The 22,542-nt window shown below is 40.5% G+C and overlaps 1 protein-coding gene across 1 annotated transcript in view; it reads left to right on the forward strand.

Annotated features, from left to right (window-relative positions):
* Positions 1–3,276: 3,276 nt before the first annotated feature.
* FUT9 (fucosyltransferase 9) overlaps positions 3,277–22,542 on the forward strand; it is a 106,967-nt gene continuing 87,701 nt past the window's right edge. Inside the window, exon 1 of the mRNA XM_075747744.1 lies at positions 3,277–3,434. Coding sequence (XP_075603859.1) covers positions 3,290–3,434 — 145 coding nt within the window. The 5' untranslated portion in view covers positions 3,277–3,289. The remainder of the gene's footprint in view (positions 3,435–22,542) is intronic.

Consider the following 22,542-nt stretch of genomic DNA (forward strand, 5'->3'; position numbering starts at 1 on the left):
GCATGTAAGTTTTTAGTAAGTGCTTAAATGTTCTTACTTTAAAAATATGCCTCACATAAATGTTCAGACCGTGTTAGGTAAAAAATAAATCTCCATCTTTTTTTACATGATTTTGATAAACATCTAGTTTTGGGGTTGGGGAGCTGTTTGGGGAGGGGATTGTTTCATTTTGGTTTATTTTTGTAATTTTGGTCTGTTTCTTTTGACCTTTACAATATCCTGCTTAAAAAAAAATCAGCCTCTATCTACATTTTTTCACTTTTAAAACATCTATTAATATCCACATGTTTTCCACTATGTGAATGAAACCTTTTATCAAACTGTGCTCTCAGAAAATATTTTGGAACCTTCAGAAAACAAATTAGTGTATTTCCAGTCTAAGGTGGTAAGCTCAGCAGCCAGCTTTTGCAAAGGCAATTTATGTAGCAATGTTATAATCACAAAAATCTTACATTTTCTCTCCAGTCAAAAAAAAAAAGAAAAAAAGGTTTACTACTCTTACACAAAGGTTTTATAGAAGAGATGCAACCTCATATCCAAGAATAAACCAGTTCACTACAATGAGTCTGAAACGTAAGGGTTAATATTTGTATTCTTCATATACAAAATGTTGCTATAATTTAAAAACAGAAAATCTTGATAAATCCTTGTACGTAAACATAAATCCATGTACATATACAGAAAGAGCATGCAAGAATCTGAAGTGAGCTCTGTAATTTCCTGAAGAACTGACAAATTTCCAACAAAATAATTTTGGTGAAAAAAATTTCCGTGGGCATATATGTGCTTGCTTTGTTTGATACAGACTAAATTTGTAGTCAAAGCTGGGAGAGAGCTAAAGTCATTCATCTGAGAACAGACAGGACCAAAGCGGTTCATTTCCTATTCCGAATCTCAGAGAAAAAATGTTTACCCTCAGTCTCCCATTTCTCAGGCATTGCTCTACCTACCAGGCTACTACTACAGTGGGCTCACTTGTCTCCACTGGAGGCAAAAATTCTGTTAAAAACTGTATTAAGTATACAACACCTCTGTATTAACTATATGAAAAAATACAAGCAAATTCCTGTGACAATAATGCTAGATCAGTTATTCCTCAAAGATGTCATTATCTATGCAGAGCCCAAATCTTTCCCACTGCCCAATTTCCCTTCCCTTCTGTGACTACTTCCATCTCTCTTGATAGCCTAGAGCCCGTGCTGGAGAAGGCAGAAGAGGGATGGGAGGACAACCAGTACAGGCGAAATCACAGAAATCTGCAAGTTAAAGGGACGCTCAGATCTAATCTCAGGACTGAGACGAGAGAAGAGAAAAACACTGAAAGATTAATTTTTGAGGATCTCTTTGCGAGCAGCAATGTCTCAAAATAAAACATTGAGTCCTGCTCCTACCGGCCTTACAGGTGCCCAGAATCGGACCTAATAATTTTACAATGTCACCTCTTTCCCTCCCCTCGCCTACTGCATTTGGTGGTTTCATGGCTTGGTTGAGCCTACAGAGGCCAGAGGACATGCTCTAGCCAGGGGCTGTAACCTGCCTTCTAGTACATATTTTTGCTGAGAGCTGCAGGGGAGCAGAAGCAGGTCCCTGACCTTCTCTCAACAATTTTATGAAAAAGATGCACGTTAGTAATTTTTGTTTTTCCCAGGAAGTTCTTACTAGCTTTGAAGAATAGTGGCACTCAGAAATGCCTTCGTGCCAACAGTGAGCACACAGTGGTTTGAACCAGTTCCCACTATGGTTATAGAAATATTTGTATTGTCTTTAGTGGACCTTTGGGTCAGGCCTCTCTTTTGGAATAAACCTGTTAGAAGACCAGACCAATTCTCTGACTGTAGCCCTTACAGCAAATCAGCAGTTTGAAATGTGGAGCTACGTGGAAATCTACCCAATCTCTCTCTTCCCTGGCTTCACAAGTGGGAGCTGTTGATACCTGCACGGCTCCTGGAACAAGGCAGAGCAGAAGAGCGTAGTAAGTTAATAATCCACAAGCCATTCAGAAACGTCTAGGACAGAGACACTGACACCAAGGAATCATATGTCTGCATTGAGCATCTAGTAAATTGTTTACTTGGAGGGCTGATGAGAAACGCACAGATGAACCTCTGAAACAACTACTTGGCAGGTAAGGCTACTAATGTACTCTAATAGATAGCGCTATGTTCTCATCATCGCTATATCTTTTCCTCAAACATACTCGCAGCAGTTTATCAACATTATATAATGCAGGGAGAGTTCAGAGCAAGGATAAAGAGTTGATAGCCAGCTTTTGGTGTGCTTGTTTATTTGACATACTTGATTTACAGGTCTCCTGTTTACACAATGCACTTTGAGCTGTTGTTTCTTTTATTTTTAATGTTAAAATAATTACTCTTGATCCTAAATAAACATCCTAGAAGTCCTTTAGGTTTCAGGAGCAGGCTTGAAAGACTGCTTTTAAGAACTACTCCAGTGTATGGTTTATTTCTCATACATTTCTCAATGATTATCGTACTCTGTATGTTTCCCTCTTGTTTACCGCCTTTTTTCCCTACCGCAGCACGGTTTTGTTTCCTCCTGCCGGGTGGGAAAAAAGGAAAAAAAAAAAAGAAGAGCAGGATAGGCAAGAGCTAGCAGCGCTTTTCCCCTCGGGGTTGGGGGGTAGCGAGGAAGGGGGGCTCTGAAGGGACCTCCTGCCCTTCAGAGGAGCAGGTCGCCCTTCCCGGGGCGGGGGAGGTTGGGGGGGTGGGGGGGGTGAGGACACCACGGGGACGTGCCAGCGGGGCAGCAGCGTGCCCGCGCCCACCGGCGCTGCTTGCGCGCCCGCCGCGGCCCCGGGGGCTCCGGGGCCACCCTGCGGCGGAGGGCGGGGGGGGGGGGGGGGCGACACCGCAGGGGAGGACCGCAGCTCCGCGGCCGGGGGAGGGAAGGGAAGGAGGAATGGCGGGATGGATGGATGGATGAAGGATGGATGGATGAAGGATGGAGGGATAACGGGTGGAGGGATGGAGGGATGGAGAGATGGAGGGGTGAGGGATGGAGGGGTGAGGGATGGAGGGATGAGGGATGCAGGGATGAGGGATGCAGGGAGAAGGGATAGAAGAATGAGAAAATGAGGGCTGAGGGACGAAAGGATGAAGGGCCGAGGGACAGAGGGCTGCAGGAGCGAGCGCCCGCGCTTCCCAGCTGCTCCCCCTCCGCTGCGCGCCCCCGCTCCCCGCCCCCCCCTCCACCGCCGCGCGTGCCCGCGCCCGGGGCTGACTCTCCCTCGCATCCTCCTCCGGCGGCGGCGGCGGCGGCAGCGCCGGGGATGGGCAGCGAGAGCGCGCCCAGGAGCAGCCCGGGCCCCGCCGCTCCCCCCTGCTCCCGCGCCCGCTGCTCCTCCTGCCCCGCCGCCCCCCGCGCCCCGGGGGCAGCGCCGCCGCCGCGCCACCCGCAGCCCCCGCTTCGGACGGGTGAGTCACCGGGCCCTGCCCACCCCCCCATCCCAAAAAGCACCTGCCGTGCATCTCCTCCTCCTTCCCCCCCGCCTCCCATCCCGGAGCGGCCCCGGGGATGAGCGCTGGGGGAGTGAGGGGGGTCGCGGGGGAAGGCACCGCGCTCCCGCCTGCCCCCGCCCCCGGGGGAACGGAGGGTCCCGGCCCGGGTTTGCGCCCTCCCCGCGGGGGCGGAAGGTTCGCGGGGCAGCAGGGGTGTCCCCGGGGCTCCGCGGGGGCTGCGGGGGAAGGGGCTACCGCCCTGCTGCCCCTCCCGGGCACCGCTGCCCATTCCCACGGGGGTCTCGCACACGCACAGACGCGTACACAGACAGCCCGACAGCCCCGCTCCCGAAGCGGGGCCAGGACCCCCTTGACCCCCCGCCCTCCGTAGCCAACCCCCCGCCCGGGGCGGCTCGGGGGAGGGGGCAGCGCCTTAACTTTTGCAAGGGACCATTTGAAGGTGGGGTGGACCCGGCTCAGCAGAGTTGGCTGGTGACGGGGGAGGGTCCCGGTCCCCCTCCCGGGGCCGCCGCCGCGCTCGGTGGGAGCAACGGAGCTCGGCCCTTCCCGCGGAGCGACCGCGGGGGACGGGGCTCGGCTTCGGGCAGGACTCAGCCCTCAAATGGACTTTCCTGATACCACCACACCACCTTCCCTCCGCCAAATAATTAATTCAATAAAGCTCGGGGTTGGGGGGAGTGGGGAAGAAGTCGGTGCTTGTTTTGCTTTCGCTGCCCAGAGCCGAGAGTGCAAATGATGGGATGCTGTGGCTGAAGAGCGTTTTCTGGTTTTTGTGTGTCATGATGTACACGGTTGGTTGTAGGTAGTATAGTAACTATCTGTATCCCAATACTTCCCAGTCGAAGGGTTGTTATGGCAGCAGTGCTTTCCCCTTCTTTTATTTAGCGTGTCTGGCTCAGAGTAATGTTAAAGACCTGGAAACTGCCTTTAAAAAAAAAAAAAAAAAAAAGGAAAAAAAAAAAAAGAGCAACCTTTTGCCTCTTTGCCAAATAGCCAACAAGTACGAATATAAGATTCACACTAAATCTTCACTCCCTTCTCCAGAAGCTGGTGCTGTGATAACACTTAAGACTGAAGGAGGCTGGGGGGAAATGTCAATTTTTTCCACAATTCCTGCTTTTTGTTAAATTTTGTTGGAGTTTTTGCTTGGTTTGCGTTGGTTTTTTTAATGTGTTTCACTTATACTATTTTCCTAGTATTCTTTCTCACTTGCAGAGGACTGCTTAGTCCTGCATTACACTGGGTAAAGGGACTCAAGCAGTTCTACGAACAAGTAACGCATAACATTTGTGGGAAGGGAAAGCTCGTAATTCTGTAGATTTAGCTTTTCTGTACAATTTACAGGATGCTGAGTTTTATTCTCGCAATACAGAGAGGAATCTGTGTGAGACTCATCAGAAATGTTTCATCACATCTTAACTGCCACAGTTGGTGGCAGTCTGAAACAATAAGATTTAAAGGTTATTATGGAAATAAGTTTCTCTGTCACCTGTAATGGTCAGCCTGTTCTCAGTCAAACCACAAACAGTTGTACGGGAAACGCTCTGATTCTGATTTCAGTTTAGCCAGTAGTGTTTTTTGGAAACAGTATTTAACCCGTGAAGTCTTTGATAAGGATGGATGTTAAAAACACATGAAATTGGTAGAGGGCTATATCATTTTGCAGTTTTCACTCTGCACTTGTATAGGTACTATCTGTTGTCTTCAAATGGAGTTTGCCTGGGTAGAGATTGAGCAGTAAATGATAAGGACAGAAGGATTTTGTCCTGGAAGCTCCCACATTCTTATTTCCAGCAGAATATTTGCAGACTGATATTGATATTGCAGGATGAAATGTTATTGAATTGTGATATCTTGTTTCCAATTGTACATTTTGAAATAAGTTTGGCTTATCAGTAGGAAAGCAACATGAGTGTGTGACTGCTCATTTGCGAATGAAAAAAATGCTGTCCCAGGATGATTCATTTGTTGAAACAGACTAGTTTCAGGTTAAATAGGTGAACTAAAGTAAGTGATCTGTAACTAATTTTCATTGTTTGTAATGAAAACAGGCACAATTGTCATCTTCAAATTGGAATAGAGAAATGTTAAGAGATGAACAACAACATTTTTTTTTTTTTTTTTTTTTAACAACAAACTAAACTCTTGAATAAACCTCAGATATTTCTGAGGAAATACAAGCACGTATCTTGGTATAACTGTGGTCATGATTCTGATCCCAGCTAAATCAGTATGAGATTCTCCTCAGGCACTGCTGTGAGCCGAATCAAAGACATCTCTGCTAAACCTTTTTGAGGAACCAGGATGTGAAAAGATCATTTGTATTTCTCCCCATTGCCATAGCTGGAAGGATTTATTTCATGTCTCATATGGAATATTCCACAATTTACCCTTCTGAGCTGTACTCAAGCCTATAGTTCTTACCTGCCCAGACAGCTCAGCTGAAATAATTCTTGTGAGAGTGAACAATGTATGTATAGCTATGGGCAGTTTTATTGGGCCCAGCTAGTTAAATAATAGCCATGATTACTGGAAAAAGGGGTTGACTTTGAATGATATTTTCATATCTGATACCACTAAAATTTCATTTTAGGTGGTGGGAATAGCATGTTTCTTAAAATGGCATTATTTGTTTTATGGTTCTGATACGAAAGGACTAGATGAATTTAATCAAGCTGGAGAGCAGATGTTTCCAACTTTGGTGATTTAAAAATATCCTTGGTGATTTAAAAATAACCTTAAATTGTAATGAAGAAAAGACAAATTTGGTCACTCTGAAAAGGGTTACAGCTGAAGTTATTTGATACAAATGAACCAACATACTGCACTTATTTAGCATTACACAGAGGTAAAATGGAGCAAAAAAGAAAGCTGGCAGAACTCAGTCATCACAGGAAAATACACAGTATAAACCTTGAAAGACTATTGCAAAAATTACCCAAGAGGTTCCAACTTTGAGGGTCTGACTCCCGTCTGGGAGCTGAATGGAAAAAGCCCCACTGACTTCAGTAAGCATTAATAGCTGGAGCATATTTGAAGAGAAGGGATGGGTAAAGAAAATTTAATTAAGTACCACAAGAATTCTGACAGATAGTTACTGAAACCAGATTGGAAATGTATGGATTTTCTTCAGTTAGGAGGAAGTTCTGGCTCCACCGAAACTGAATTGGAGTCTTGCCATCAAGTTTACTGGGGCCAAAATGTTACCCTGAGAATTATGTTTCAAGTGACTTTTGAAATACGTTGCGTGTTATATTTAATCTGTTTTTAATTTGTGTGATATTCTATCAAAATGAGGTTACTTTTGCCAAGCTTGAGTTATTAATTAGCTATTAGCAATCATTTTCCCTTTCCTTTCACATTTTTTTAAATGTCAATTTTTCAAAAATGGCAAGAAATACAAAATAGCATTCCTGTAAGAGTGCACTCATAAGCTAAATAATTCAAACCTGTACTGTCATTGTGCAATCAAATTTTTAATATGATGCTGTCAAAGTCATAAAAAAAAGAAAATCAAATGTGACATCATAGAAGACAATGTATATAGCTGACATGACATCCGAATGTTTTAATTTCCCCACTTTATATTTAGCAGTTAATGAAGATAGACTTTTATTTCTTTCCTCTGGGGAAGCTCCTAATACAACACATTAAATGTTCAGAAAAAATGATGTGTATATTTTCTTAAAAGGAGATATACCTCTTGTGAAGAAAAGTCCCTAACGTAAAGGAAATGAAATCATAAAGGAGATGATTTAAAGCCTTCACTGGGAAACATAGAACTGAGATAATTTGTAGCTAATGAGAAAAACTATTGTCAGATAGGTTTTCTAGAATATGTTAGGTATGATCTTGACAAAGGACAATTTATTAACTGTTCCTACCTAGGTATGTACCTCTGTGTAAAAAAGAAACTAATGCATTCTCACCCTCAAAAAACATAGTCATTTCTGTGGTGTCTTTCTGCTGTTTCTCCTCTTAAATCTTTAATGCTAATGCAAAGTACCAGATTGGCAGAAATGGAAAATGAAATTCTGTTTATACCCAGCATTTGTGTAGCGTAGAAAGCAGCAGTGCAGTGCGGTGACCCCACACCGAGCTACCATTTCACCTCGGCTTGGCTGGGTACTCGACATGGAGAACATGTTTGCCCACCAACATCTTCCAGGTGGTTAAGGACCTCTTTGCTCCAAGTGGTCAACATACTCAGGAAATATGCCTGGAATGGGATTTTATTTGTTAGCCTCGGCCTCTGCCATCCTCAAAGAAACCCGCCCCAGTTGTGGGTCCGTGGGGACCTGGCCGGATCCTGCATGGAGCTCAGTATTCTCAGCACTGGTGCTTTCCAAAGGCCCAAGTGTGTTTCCAAGATCCTCTAAGAAATGGAGTGAAATAATAACCAGTTCATTTCACACAGGCCGCAAACCAGCTTTCAAATCGCAATGATTTTCCGTCACTACTGCATGTTGGCTGTATTTGAATCAGTGAACTAGAGGTGAAAGGCTCCAAAAATGTGATTACCAGTCCCCTGAGACATTTAGTCCTTCAAGGATATCTTACTGGAAGTACGTGTTTGTATTTCACAAACTGGAACAGAGAGAAATGAATTAATAACACGCAAATATTTTTCTTTTGTTTTAAAGAAAGGTTTCACACTTCTTTTTTTTTTTTTAAATTTTGTGGAGAGATTGTTAATTCCATGTTGTCAGATATTTGGTTCTGAAATACATATATAATCCATGGGGAAACTGCCTCATACTTGTTCATATTTCATCACCATTTAATGCTACATTTTTATCTGACAGTAGACAGTGATTTAAGCATGCACTCCTATACCTGGCTAAATTAAAACATTCCAATACTAAGTTTGGGGTGTTATTTTTTCCCCCTAGTGTCTGCCACTCAGGAGCAGAAAATCTCAGAAAAGAAATGGAATAAATAACAAATACAAGTCTATTATTTATAATGGATTTTTATGTATAATGGTTTATTTTGTATACCTAAAGCCTACTACTTATTTGGAAAAGAAATCAACTTAAAACTATTGTATTTTTTTTATACTACAACCTATACCCGCTACCTAAATAAAGCTACTGAACTAAGGGAAACCACCAACTGAACCCTGAAAATGAATATTTAAGTGATAATCCAGCTGTTCAAAGGTCTCTTGTCTTTTCTGCAGATGTCTTCTTCTTTTTAGTTTATCCAGGACAGCAACTACAGCACTTTCAAACTAAGAAAGTGTGTTAGAACTGAAACTGCGGGAAAGCCTCTTTTCTCTTTTTAGTGTTAGAATGGAAGTGAGAGGCAGAGATCTGTAAGATCTAAACTTTGAAGAACACAATGATGTAAAACATATACTTCCTTCAAATTTTTTTTTTTTCATTTAGGAAATCTGTGGGCTTTTTAAATATGGAATGCATTTTTAAATTTTTGTATTTATCTAGCACCTTATTGGGTTTTTTAACCTAATAAAACAATCCTAGAGAATATTTTCTACACTTTAATTGTATATCAACTTCCATCCCAAAGCATCTAGCTAACATTAAAACATTAATCATCATTTTTGATATTAAAATGCACAAATTAAAAATCTGAACAAATGACAGATGCTGACTTCTCTGTGATTAGCCAAAAATGGTATCAAATTTTGTATAACACTTGTATTTGACTGTTGATTAGTATGCTTTAATGATTAAGAGTGAGCGATGCTCAGGTATTCTTTAAGAAAATAACAAAAAAGCGTAAAAATAGTCCATGATTAAATAGACTCATTTAACTGATTTGAACTACAATTCAAGTTGGTGATTTAAATTACTTTGATTGAAAACTGCTCGTACTTGCAATAAAGTAATCACTAAAGATCTTGTTTACATTTTTGTCTTTACATTTCCCCACCATTCTTCCTGCAGCTTTTTTTCACCCATTTTTTTTCACCCCAGATGGAGACACTGGGTGAGAGTTCAAAATATTTTTAAACAGCTTCTAAATAATTAAGTAGCATTAACTCCCTGTGTATTCAAAGACTTTCTTCAGATGAGTCACCACATCTTAGGAAGTCAGGTACCAACAGCAGTACCCAGAGCAGATTACTAACCAAGGACAGATGGATGCAGGTGGCAAGTAGACCATGCCAGACACCATGGGGTGAAGCAGGTTCATAAAGCAACAAAACCAGTTTTCTCTATTTATCAGGGTGACATTTCAGAGGTTTTTGAAATTACAAATGTCTCCTTTTGAAAGGAAAGACATAAATTTAGAAGTCCTCAAAAAACAAAGTTTCTTCCCCAAATTGATTTGGATAGACTGAAATGTAAAATATTGTAATACACATCCTAACATCTCAGAAACAATTGGAATATTTCTCTTTTTTTAAGGCTTTTATTTCAAATCAAGATTTCAGCAAAATTGGTTCAATTTTTGGGGCATTGTGTTTTTAGTAGAACTGCATATTCTGACAGAATAGGATTTCAGTGAAGTTTCTTCAATGGCTTAAACTACAGAAGAAGAAAGACCTTCTTTAAAATTAAGATTATGCTGATTGAAGACATCAATCCTGAAATCATTTATGTAGATGCAGAGCTTTAGGAATGTGTATATTCCAAGAAACTGGCCAATTGTGTACATTAAGTTACTCCTGACAAGTACTCTGACTATATCTGAATTGAGACTTCATTATTCTTTGGCAAAGCAGTGGAAGTCTTGGCTTAGAGGGAGAGGGTAAAAGTGATGATAGAACTTGATTTGGAATTCTCCATCAAAATTATTCTTCAATATCAATAATTCATGCCTTGAAATTAGCAGTGGCATTAGTATGAGTCAATAGTAGAAGATCCCTAATTTATTTTTAAAAAAGGAAAATAATAAACTTTTGAAATTAAGAATTTGTAATGGGAAATATTTTATGGTCAATACTGCTAAATATTGCACTTAACTGGAATGGGAGGACATCCAACTACGCTTAGAAAGCAATCAAGTTGTTATTATTGCCTGTATAGTTCTGTTTAGAATAAAATTTATCAGCTAAACAGACAAGACTATCAACCTAGGCTGTTCCAATTTTACAATTTATTTAAGCTGGCAATACAAGATTTTTCACGAATTAACTGCTTAAGACTATTATTCAGCAGTTCTAAACACCCATAGTTTAAAGGCCAATGTTTAAGTATAACGAAGTAAACTTGGTCTGTCACAAATGCTAATTAGTTTCTCACAACTACCAGTCTTAAAAAAGAAGAGTTTTTAAGCAATGCTGTTTAGCTGAATGGAGAAAGAAAATGCAATAATATCCAACAAATGGTATTCTGGAGCATGACAAACTTGCTAATTCCAGAACTTGCAATAATTAGGAGAGTTTTAAGTAAGAATGCTTGCCCCAAACAACATTCATGTCAACCACCACCTAAGAGACAACTGGTGTCCTATCTTAAATATCAGCACTGATATCAGCACAGTTGCAGGTGAGGAGCTCAGGGAAGGAATCAAACTTCACTTCCCAGATGGTCTCTGCGCTTCCAGCTGCCTGCCAGCCACCCTTGCCGCACGGCACGCGTGGGGAGCAAAGGAATGACCAGCTGCCTCCCCAGCAAAGCTTCCTGGGGGACACGGCCAAAATCCCCCATGACTCGACCTCGCTGAGGCCGGACGCTCGGTACCTGCCTCCCTGCACTTTCTTCCCTCCACACCTGCTGGGCCTCCAGCACTGGCCCACGCGCCCGGTCTCAGCAAGCTGATAGTATTTGAGATTCTGATTAAAGAATATTTAAGGAGAAAGTAATGAGAAGATTTCAAAATAGCATTTAACATATTTTGGGAGTTAGAATGCACATAGCTAAATAGAGTGTGTTTATTAAGGCCCCACTAAGATGAAGGGCCTTCTTTCCACAGGTATCCTAGGGCAGGCAAATGCAAGCAGCTGAGAGCATTTGTATTGTTAAACGAACAAAAACATTAATAGCAATAAGTACATCTGGGTTTTAGATCTTTCCAGACAAGAGAAGTTTAAGCCTTGCATGACAAGTGGTACCAATAATCGATGGGAACGAATTCCAAGCTAATTGCACTTTGGGACAAAACAAAGCAGCACTGCTATGAAACCCAGGGCTGGGAACTTTTACCCAGTTGATAATATCCACCATAAGCCTGGGAGTAATTTAATTTCATGTAATCAATGGAATAAATAGGAAAATGGTTGGTATGTGTATGTACATATAAACTACAGTATGAATGAGTCAATTCAGTAACAGGGAATAAATAGTTGATCCAAACCAGTGAGCTACAGCAGTGGGTAACCAAAGAAGGTACCAGCACTCACAGTTTTTTCACATTTCTGAGATCTGATTACAAAATGTGGAGACAAATACCAGTCTTAGAAGTACAACCTGAAACTGGGAGACTACTTGTTATTAAAATAGGTTGCTTCATCTCACATCATCTTGACACTTTCAAATCAGCCTAAATTTAATTAGCTTTCACACCACCACATTCCTCTCAGTCTTGTTAGGAGGCAAAACAGGTTAGCTGTGGAGACAACTCACTTTCTCAAATAATGATTTTGCGACCATATTATGCACAGTGTTCATTGCTGAGGAAAAAATTCAGTTTTCCTGGACACCTAAGATACACAGGGAAAAAAAGAAGTTATGAGTCTGTTGCATAGCTAGTAATGAAGGACTTGGCCATATGAAAATATCATTTTGTTTAGGGGAAATTTTACAGTTTTGCTAGTTTTCTATTCTGAAAAGAACAAAATCATAAGTTGAATCTTTCTACAGGTTAAGAAGTTATGTTTTTCAGTTAATAATTATATTTGTAGGACAATCTAGTTGTAGATAAATTTAGAAGACTGATTATGATAAAACCAAAATACTTTGTTATTTTGTATGATGAAAAAAACCCACCACAGCAGTGGAAAGCTATTTCAGAATAGAAACTTGAAAAATACACCTTTTTCACTTTTTCAAAACAATTTTTTCTTGAAATTTGCAAAATTCCAAGAGATGTTTTGATGTAAAAACATCAAATTGTCTTTCATTCTCCTCTGAAAAAAATTCACGCAGCTCTAGATTTACAGGAAAGAAAATGATAACCAGGGAAACCTGCAGTTTTCTGTGTTAAGGTATATAAAGACAATACTGTAATCTACTGGACAGAATTACTGTGTCTTAACCATATAATTTTTAAGTATATATATACACACATACTTACATAGGAATATATGTACATATATATATATACACACACACACACACACACATACATATATACTCCTATTCCTCCTGGTCTACAATAGCAGCTGAGCTCCTCAGGCACCCTACCTGGTTAAAATCCTCCTTCCTGAAAGTCAGTTTTCCCCCCTCCCTCAACATAATAGAGCAATTTCCTGTGGTGGATTTATGAGTTTATCTCTTTTCTTGAACTTTGTTGGATTGACCTAATTTGTAATTCTTTTTGCTCACATTACTATGCAGATAATATTGTTCCTTTCACTGGGTTGTTATAGAATAAGTCATTTTGATGTTTGTGCCCCATTTTTGTAAGAGCTTAATGCTGTGTAATGGTTATGGATTATCTGTAGTTTTCAGGTAAGTAGAAAAAATGACTCCAGAATTATGCCTCTCTGAAGGTCAGAGACGCGAAACTAGAAATGGAAACCAAGGCACTAAGTTCCCAGTCCCCAGCTCCCTCCGTGCCTCTTCCTACAGTACAAAATTGTTTTAGCAGAGATTTTCCCCAAAATATGGAGAATACTTTTGATGCCATGAAGGGAAGGTAATATGTGATAATCACAGGCTATTTCAGCAGCAATGAGAGAAGGCTGGTATAGACTTAGGAGAATAGTCACTGATCAGTTTCAGTAGTAAACAACACTGCCTACTGATATGTATATTTTTTTAAGCTTTCTACAAAGCATTGCTTCAAAATAGTATTTCCTCCTGCTTCATTACCACCTGTTTTTCTTTCTAGTCTGTTCCCTCTTAGTCATTACTGATCTTTCCTTAACTTATGCGACAATTTCTTCCTGCCTTTGTTTCTTTTATTCCTCAGATTTATTTTATGTCAGTTCTTCATTTCCATCTTTTCCTTTGCATCGTCTCCCAGATGGTCACTTTTTACTTAATTATTGAAAAGTTACTTTATTTGACCCAGGAAAAGAGAGGGTATTTGAAGTTTTCACTAAGAATTATCTGTGATGATTGAGGGCAAAATCCACACAGAGACTTACAGCTAAATACATTAAGGGTTTTAGGCAGCAGAAATGTGACTTGGATGTATTTGTCTGTATTAACAAGTAATTCAGCACAATAGGAGCAGACCGGTAGATGAAAGCAGCTGGCGCTGAGGTCCTTATATTTAAGGTATGTGATCAATGTGTTTTACCATTGACTAGATTTAGTTTGGTGTCTTGGACCAAATGTTATTACCCTGCATGTAGTCTGAGCCTGTTCAAAGGACTAAGAGGTTCAGATCCTTTTGTCCCCACTGTGGGTTATAGTACATTTGGTACAGACTGTCAGCCGAGCTTCCAATTTACTTTGCTTCTAAAGAAATCTAATTCACACGCACTTTGCAAACCAAACCAATGTATGGCTGTTGGGACTCACTGCAGACCCACACTACTTCTCCCAGTCAAATGGCAGTGTCCTAGGCTCTGAACAGCATACTCCACCACCACTTTGCCCTGGAGCTGCCCATTCCTAACTCAGTTTGTAGTCTTCAAATTTCAATTTGTGTATGTCCCCAGAAGAACCTTAAGTCTTCTGAGGACTGAACAAGTTCAAGGACTGTGTAAATCTTTCATTGTGCCAGCTCATGGACCAAATACTACAGCCCTACCCTTTCCTTGGGCAGCTCCATCAGGCACCAGGCTAAAGAGTCACTGACGACTTCAGTGTGACCAAATAAATATTTAATTCCTCCATTCTGACCACGTAGTGACATAGTTCCTACAGGTGTGGCCAATGTTTTCTCTCAGAACAGTCTCTGGGAGTAGCAGGTTGCAGTGCCGCGGCCAGAGCAGGGAATCAGAAGAATTGAACCCAGTCTGGCAACATTTTAGACAGCAAATCTAATCACAGTGTTACTAGGGGAGCACCAGCACATCTCTTCTTTTTATTTTAAAAGAAAAGGTTTATTTCATTTCTTTTTGTCTTCCCTCCAGTTTTGAAAAAGAAAAAAAAAAAAAAAGTCTACTTTGCTAACAAAATCTGAAGCCTGGACATATAGATGCATATCCTTCAAATCCTAAGCAGGGTGCTTAACTTTTGGCTGGATTAAATGTAAAACGGACTTTGTGATTAGCATTCCCCTCTGCATCAGACTGCCTGTTCAGTGTTGTGACTTTATGTAGCTCTCTACTCGGTGTGCAGGTTGCCAACTACCCAGTCTGTACCACTTAACCTCCTGGGGGATGGTGTCCAGCTCATAAATACTTAAATACAGATGCTTCATCTAATGTGGGGACAAGACACCGAAAGTGAAGTAATGAATTGCTCTGCCTTTTAGTACCCAAACTTCTTTTTGGATGCAACCGTCAGTCATTGACTTGTTTCTACTCTGAGTTAGGCTTCTCGTGCAAAGCATAGGAGGTAGATGAGTAAGAGTGGGATTCAGAGAAATCAGCAAGCAGAAAGAGGCATAGCTTTGAGGAAATACAGTGAGACAGTAATACATGTACAACCTACACCTTAAAGGCATCTGCTTTCAAGACTGGGGAATTGCCTACTGTCCCCTGAAAGTAAGCATTTAAGCTAGTCCTGCCTTTTCTCCAAAATAATTAGAATATGCTGCTAATTGATGCCCAAATATCCAGTAATTAGAGTACTTACTATTTAGGTGGATGACCTTTTAAAAATGTACCCACACTTCTGAGTTGGAGAAAAAAAATCACTCACAGGCACTTTCAGGTCAGATATGTGCCCTAACTCTTGACTGAATGGTTATTTTGGGATGAAGTGAGTGACTTTCTCCTCTGGAAACTTTGCCAATTTGGATAATTGATTAAGTAGCTAATGGAGGAGAAATTTAAACCTGACCCCCTTCCTTCACAGAAGAGTGGACTAACATTGGTCTGTGGAGCCAATTGATTGTTATTTGGCTGAATAAATATTTAAAAGCAAACTGAACAGTTCCAAGAGGGGAAAATGAAAAAATTATCTTGCCAAATAACAAGTACTTTCTGGTTAATGGGAACCTCCTGGGAGGCAGAGAGTCTCCAATCTAATACTTTCTATAGATCAGATACAATGGGGTTGCCTGTGTCCCAAGAGAGAATTTCATTTACTCTGCTTTCAAAAAGTGTTGATTCCTGCTATTTTTATTTTTATTTTTCACCTTTTTTTTTTTTTTTTTTTATCCCCTGGATGTGACATCTGGTCTCATAAGCATGTTCTCAGAAAATGTATTGGTGCTCTCTGCAGCATGAAATTTCTGTCTCTTGCAAGTCAGTTCATGCCCCTAGAACCTGGGCAGGGTCAAGGCTTGAGGGACCCGGCACATGAGCACCATGAACTTGGACATACTGGGCTGCAGTTGCGTGAGTGCTGGTACGTGTTAGTGGTGTTTGAGTGCTCAGCTTAGCAATGTCCAAAGTGCCAACTAAATCCCTTTATAGGCTTTATCTTTATACTTCATTTTAGGGTGTTAAAAAACAACACTTAGGAGCCATTAGAAATACAGAGAGGTACTAATAATGGAAACCTTCCATGAATTTAATGTTTTATGAAAAGTGCTTAGTAGCCAGTTTGGGAAACTGAAGACCTCTCTCCTTTCACATAATAGATATAGTGCAGTGAGTAATAATATAGTTTTCCCACACTACTTCACCACTTTGTCTCCATTTGTTGTTAGAAGGTATTCAAGTCTGTGGCAAAGGCATAAAATAAGTTACATGTCCAAGGGAGGAGAAGAATGTGTTAGTTCAGGGAATTATGCTTTGGACGAAAGTAGGTATTTGTTACTTTCCCATAGATACTCATTTTTGACAGACTATTTACTCAAAAAAATCTTTATTTTACCAGTCCTTTGTTGCTCTTCCTATTTAAGATTTTTTAAGTCTTCGTGGCAGAGACTTTTATCATGTTTGCTCCTGTACCCTTGAAAGCAACTATGTACTCACATGACAACTCAACTTAATCTAATCTAGTTTTTACACCTTATATTACAAAGCAAACCATTACATAGGTTTCTGTAGTGGTGAAAAACCTTTGCTGAAGTCCTTAAAAATCTGATTTATGCAAGTTGAATTAGGCATTCATACTTCCTAATGCTTCTTGAGCCATTATCAAATCATAGATACAATTTCAGTGAAAGCCCTAATGTTTGTGGTAAGTCTTCTCTGGCACAGACAATGGAAGAGAACAAACCAATGAAATTTATTACTCCCTGTTTAGACTGAATCCTTCCTGAAGCAGGAGTAAGTTGACGAGATCATTAATATTTCCCAGATGATTATTTTGTCAATGGCTGCAAATCTGTTGGTGGTAGGCAGGCAGTAAAGCTGTCGTTCCTTGTTAATATTTTATGATCTCTTCCAACCCAAAGAAAAGCATTTTCATGAAAAAAATTAATCTAAATTTTAACAAGTTGGAAAGTATTATTTTTCTAATTATAATGTGTAGTTTCATAATTGCAGGTACAATTCCTTTTGGAAGATTAGCCTGCAGTTCTTTGATAGACCAGTTCTGACTTGGGTTCTTCCTCGACTTACAGTCCAGTGACTAGAATACATTTATTCTACAATATCTTAATGGTACAAAATATTTGTGGGTTTATGTCTCTTTCTGAGTTCTGGAAAGGCCAGTTTTTCTTTCTGAAACATAGCTATGCCAGAACGGTCATTGTTTCCTGTTAGATTCAAATCCTCAGCTTCTGATCGGTTGCACGTTAACATGCCTGGGAAAGCCAACTTTAAATATTTGCATTTTGAAATCACTGAGTTTTCTTGAGTGAAGCTAGAGATGTGCCTCTGACTAGCACTTAACTAATATAATTTAAAAGTATTTAACTAATTTAAAAGACACCCTACCCTTCCATGTGAAACCACCTAAAATTTTAGGTTTAAGTACAGATATGGCAATGTATTTTAATTTTTGTAATTTTTCTCTTTTTTTTGTCACTAATAATCTGCATCTTTGCCTCTCATCTTCTGTATTTTCCCATCTTCTTTAGCCATATTTTATCACTCAGGGTCGTGATCCTACTTGTAATACTATAATCGACCCAAATTTGTGAGCCTGAAGAAGTTCAAAATGTACTCATGGGTGGTTTTCCTCTCACTTCGCTTTAGCCACCAAAAACTAAGCTAACCTTCAAGGCTTCCTCTGCAGTTTGGAGAGAGAAAGACATCTCCAGAGAGCAATTCATTACACTTTCTGGACATCTCTCTTAAAATGGGATGAAATACACTGTGAAAGTACTTGTCCCTCCCTCTGTATAGGAGAGTGACTATAAAGGAACTTCAGTGAGTACCATGAGAGTATGTCTAACTTTTTTTAAAAATGGCATTATTAAAATTTTTTAAATATTTAAAAATATTATTATTTAAGACTATAAATTGTTTTTATATAGGACTTTCGGTTTCCAATATCATCACCTGTGTTTGACTTGGGCGATGTGTGGAGAGCAGGAGAGGAGCCAGACGAGCTTGCTGTGCTACCCCTGCAGCTGGGGAAGTGGAGGAGTATGGTACAGAGATGCTTGAGCTGGCAGCACAGAAGCCATTCTGGGGCTAGGAGAAGCACAGCCATGTTCACACGACACTGCACACTGAATTAATTAAGAAACACTGCTGAAACCAGCTTAATTCACTGGCATAATACATGAATTTATATTAAATGTGTTTGTAGCAAATAGACCAGTAGAATGGTCTATATATTTAGCAAGTTTTTGCCAGTTTACTACTTTCTTCCAGTTTCTTACTTGGTTTTGAATAAATCATCACAAAAATTCAGCAAGCTTAGAGACATCTTGTACAAACCGTTTTCTGTTAAAGAAGATATGTTCTCCTGAGCAGCAGTACAATAGTTTGTTTTGCCCTGCCTTTTCTATATGTACGTACATCTATATTAAAGAATATGCCAATCAGGGAAAAAGTGAGAACATCCTGATACTAATTTCTGGAGTAGTAGTAGTAATGCAACATAATTTAATTACAGAAAAGTCCTTTCATTAATTTCTGTGAATGAATACAAGCTGAATGCTAATAGATGAGTGCATACCATTAATTACTGCTAAAACGAAAGGATACACAACCTAAAATTGGCAATAAATGCTCACAGCACTATTCCAAAGAAGATTTTTTGAAGCTGTTCACGACATATCAATACTTCTTTTTAGAATGGCAGGGCTATGGAGGATAAAACTGCAATCTTCTCTGAAAGCCTGCAAAGCAAGTCTGACTTTCTGTGCAGTTATTATCATTTTGCCAGCTGAATGGATGTCATTTACATTAGACCCTGTAATATTAGTGCTACATACTGTTTTGTAAGAGGAAGCATTTCGACTGGGTAGAATCAAATTTGGTTTTGCCAAAGGATATATCTTTAAAATTAGGATGGAGACTACTCCCCATTTCGGTTTATTACTCTTTTTTACAAGGACTGTATGTTGTTTCACCTAAAATTCCTTCTAGTTTGGGAAATTAAAATCTACATGTAAGGAAATCCTAAACCAATTAAATGTAGGGATCAATAACTTTGTCACTGTTATTCTCAGCAAAGATGAGTTGGGAGTTGATCTGTGTATTGGGTTTGCATGGCAAGGTTTTGGTAGTGGGGGAGCTACAGTGGTGGCTTCTGTGAGAAGCTGCCAGAAGCCTCACCCATGTCCGACAGAGCCAATGCCAGCCGGCTCCAGGATGGACCCACCACTGGCCAAGGCCGAGCCCATCAGTGACGGTGGTAGCACCTCTGGGGTAACATAGTTAAGAAGGGGGAAAAAACACCTCTATGAAACAGCAATTGCAGCTGGAAGAGAGGAGTGATAAGATGTGAGAGGAACAACTTTGCAGAAATCGGGGTCAGTGATAAGGAGGAGGTGCTCCAGGCACCGGAGCAGAGATTCCCCTGCAGCCTGTGGAGAAGACCGTGGTGAGGCAGGCTGTGCCCCTGCAGCCCATGGAGGATGATGATGGAGCAGACATTCCAGCTGCAGCCCATGGAGTACCCCATGCTGGAGCAGGTAGATGCCCAAAGGAGGCTGTGACCCCATGGGAAGCCCATGCTGGAACAGGCTCCTGGCAGGACCTGTGGCCCCAAGGAGAGAGGACCCCACACCAGAGCAGGTTTGTTGGCAGGACTTGTGACCCTGTGGGGGACCCACGCTGGAGCAGTCTGGTCCTGAAGGTCTGCACCCCGTGGAAGGGACCCACGCTGGAGCAGTTGGTGAAGAACTGCAGCCCGTGGAAAGGACTCACGTTGGAGAAGTTGGTGGAGGACTGTCTCCCATGGGAGGGACCCCACGCTGGAGCAGGGGAAGAGTGTGAGGAGTCCTTCCCCCAAGGAGGAAGGAGCAGCAGAAACACCGTGTGATGAACTGACCACAACCCCCATTTTCCCTCCCCCTGTGCCACTGCGGGGGGAGAGGTAGAGAATTCAGGATGAAGTGAAGCACGGGAAGAAGGGAGGGATGGGAGGAAGATGTTTTTAAGATTTGGTTTTATTTCTCATTACTCTACTCTGATTTGATTGCTAATAAATCAAATTAATTTTCCCGAGTCAAGACTGTTTTGCCTGTGATGGTAATTGGTGAGTGATCTCTCCCTGTCCCTATCTGGACCCACGAGCCTGTCGTTATATTTTCTCTCCCCTGCCCAGCTGAGGATGGACAGTGACAGAGCAGCTTTGGGGGGCACCTGGCCTCCAGCCAGGGTCAACCCACCACAATCTGCTGAAAGGGAATTGTGAGTGCCCTTTCTTGTGATCTGTCAGAACAGCATGAGCATTTGAACTTTTTGTACTTCCCTAACTCCAGGAGAAGAGCATGGAGACAGCAGATTTGAGATCCATCTCTATCTTCTTGGACTAGAAAGCTGACTTCAGTTCTTTCGTATATACACAAGTGCCTTTCTGGACTTTTGGGTTAAACATAACAAGGCACACACACACACACACAAAAAAAATGAACTAATATTGGTTTTATAGCAGCAATATCTTTACATTCACTTTACTCTTACAAATTCACTGTTTAATTTCCCTACTGCTTATGGGCACATGAAAGGGCTGGTGATACCTAATCTCATTATTTTATGATATGTGCTGTGAATTTTTTCTCTTAATGCTCCAACTTAGAAAATTAGAGCATTGCATGAAAATCTCAAATGCCATTAGACAGAAAAAAAGAGAAAGCCTAGGAACACACGCAGTACACTTTCTATGCAAAATCCTTTCCAGCTTCTGAGCCTACTAAATATTATTGTCTTTTCAGTTCTGTTAGCAAACAGATACTATTTAAAGTATTTAGGTTAGACTAGATATTTTAGCCTGAAAAAGATTATAAGCAAGTTATATGAGTATATACTAATGTGAGGAGTTGAACTGCTGGATCACAGATGTTATAACTTTCTGCTGCCAGGGTGATGAGGGTGGGTGGAAGTTAAAAGAGTTAATCATATCTGTAACCAGAGCTGTAGGATGATGTGTTTCCAAATCCCAAGTTTCTAGATATCATGAGTGTAGACGATAGCTTCAAAATACATCCCATAACAAAACAAAACAAGAGGAGAGTATATTTTAAAAGCATCCACCTACCTTTATTTTTTAATCACGTAATTTTTATGCCCATCTCATAGTCTCATATGGCTTGAGTTACCATTTTTGAGCTCTTTTGGCAGTTCCACAAAAAAATCTGTAGCACTGGGACAGTTAAGATGGAGCCTGGAGAATGGCAATGATTTTGAGTGAATCCACTGAAGTCAGATAAATTTGTGCTTCAAAAATGGGGCAGGAGACTTTTCTACTTTACACATACTCTTTATATAATTTGACAAATCTCCAAGTAAAATCTTTTTTTCTCATGCCTTTTGAGATCTATGAAGTTGTGCAGAAATAAAGGCATCCTTTTTGGCTTATAGAAGTTTTACTTCTTGTGATAAAAAAGCAAGGCCAGTAAGAATAAAACCACTCCACTTCTACACAGAATTGTTTTCTTGGGCTAGCTGTTAAGAAATTATCCTTTTTAGATATAACTTGAACTCTCTTAACCTTGGTAAATCTTAATCCAAATTTACCTCCCATACTTTGATGATCATATGCTTAGGCAGGTAGTACTATTGACATCAGTGTGATTACTCACCATAGGAATATAAATCAGGGTGGGTAATCAGCATGGAAACCTCTAATGCTATAATTATAATCTTTTGCAAAGTAGTACTCCCCTTGCTCATCTTCTTGCTTCACACCTAAAGTTAAGCCTTTCACTTGAATCTTTGGTTAGTCTGTGTGTCTTTCTGTTATGGGACAGGGTGTGGGGAGTTGGTGATGCTGACTCATTATGATTTGATGCCATGAGCTGCAGCTTTCCCAGAGCAGCTGCTTTTTCTGACAAACATAATGCTCTACACTAGGCCTTTGATTTTCTGCATATTTTACTTGCTCATTAGGTCTTGCTCTTTGTATATTACTGCTTCATTCATTGTACTTATTCTACTGTATGTTCCCAGATGGTCAAGTATTTTCATCTGTGTTTTCTAATTTGCTTTTGCAGAAGTTGCTGAAAGTTTTGATCAGCATGAGTGGATGCAGGTTTAAATTATAATTTAAGAAAATAATGGGAGAAAGGGGTCTGAATCACTGGGTGCTCAACTGTAACAAAAATAGCAGGGCGGGGGGCAGAATGGTAGAGGTATACACTGTTTCGCTGCAGTTTTGAGAACTAAATTGGTGTTATGAAGAGGGAAAAAGTCTGCCCATGAGCACATGCTACTTACTGGAAATTATTCCTCTGACTATCGCTTTCACTTGGAAAGTACTCAAGCCCTTGGCAGTGTACTGCCAACATTCATTCTGAGCCCTCCATATGGACAGAGAAGATATTGTTTAATATCTTGTGTATCTGATGATTTCCA

This window comes from Balearica regulorum, chromosome 3 (genome assembly GCF_011004875.1).
Source record: "Balearica regulorum gibbericeps isolate bBalReg1 chromosome 3, bBalReg1.pri, whole genome shotgun sequence".
NCBI lineage: Eukaryota > Metazoa > Chordata > Aves > Gruiformes > Gruidae > Balearica > Balearica regulorum.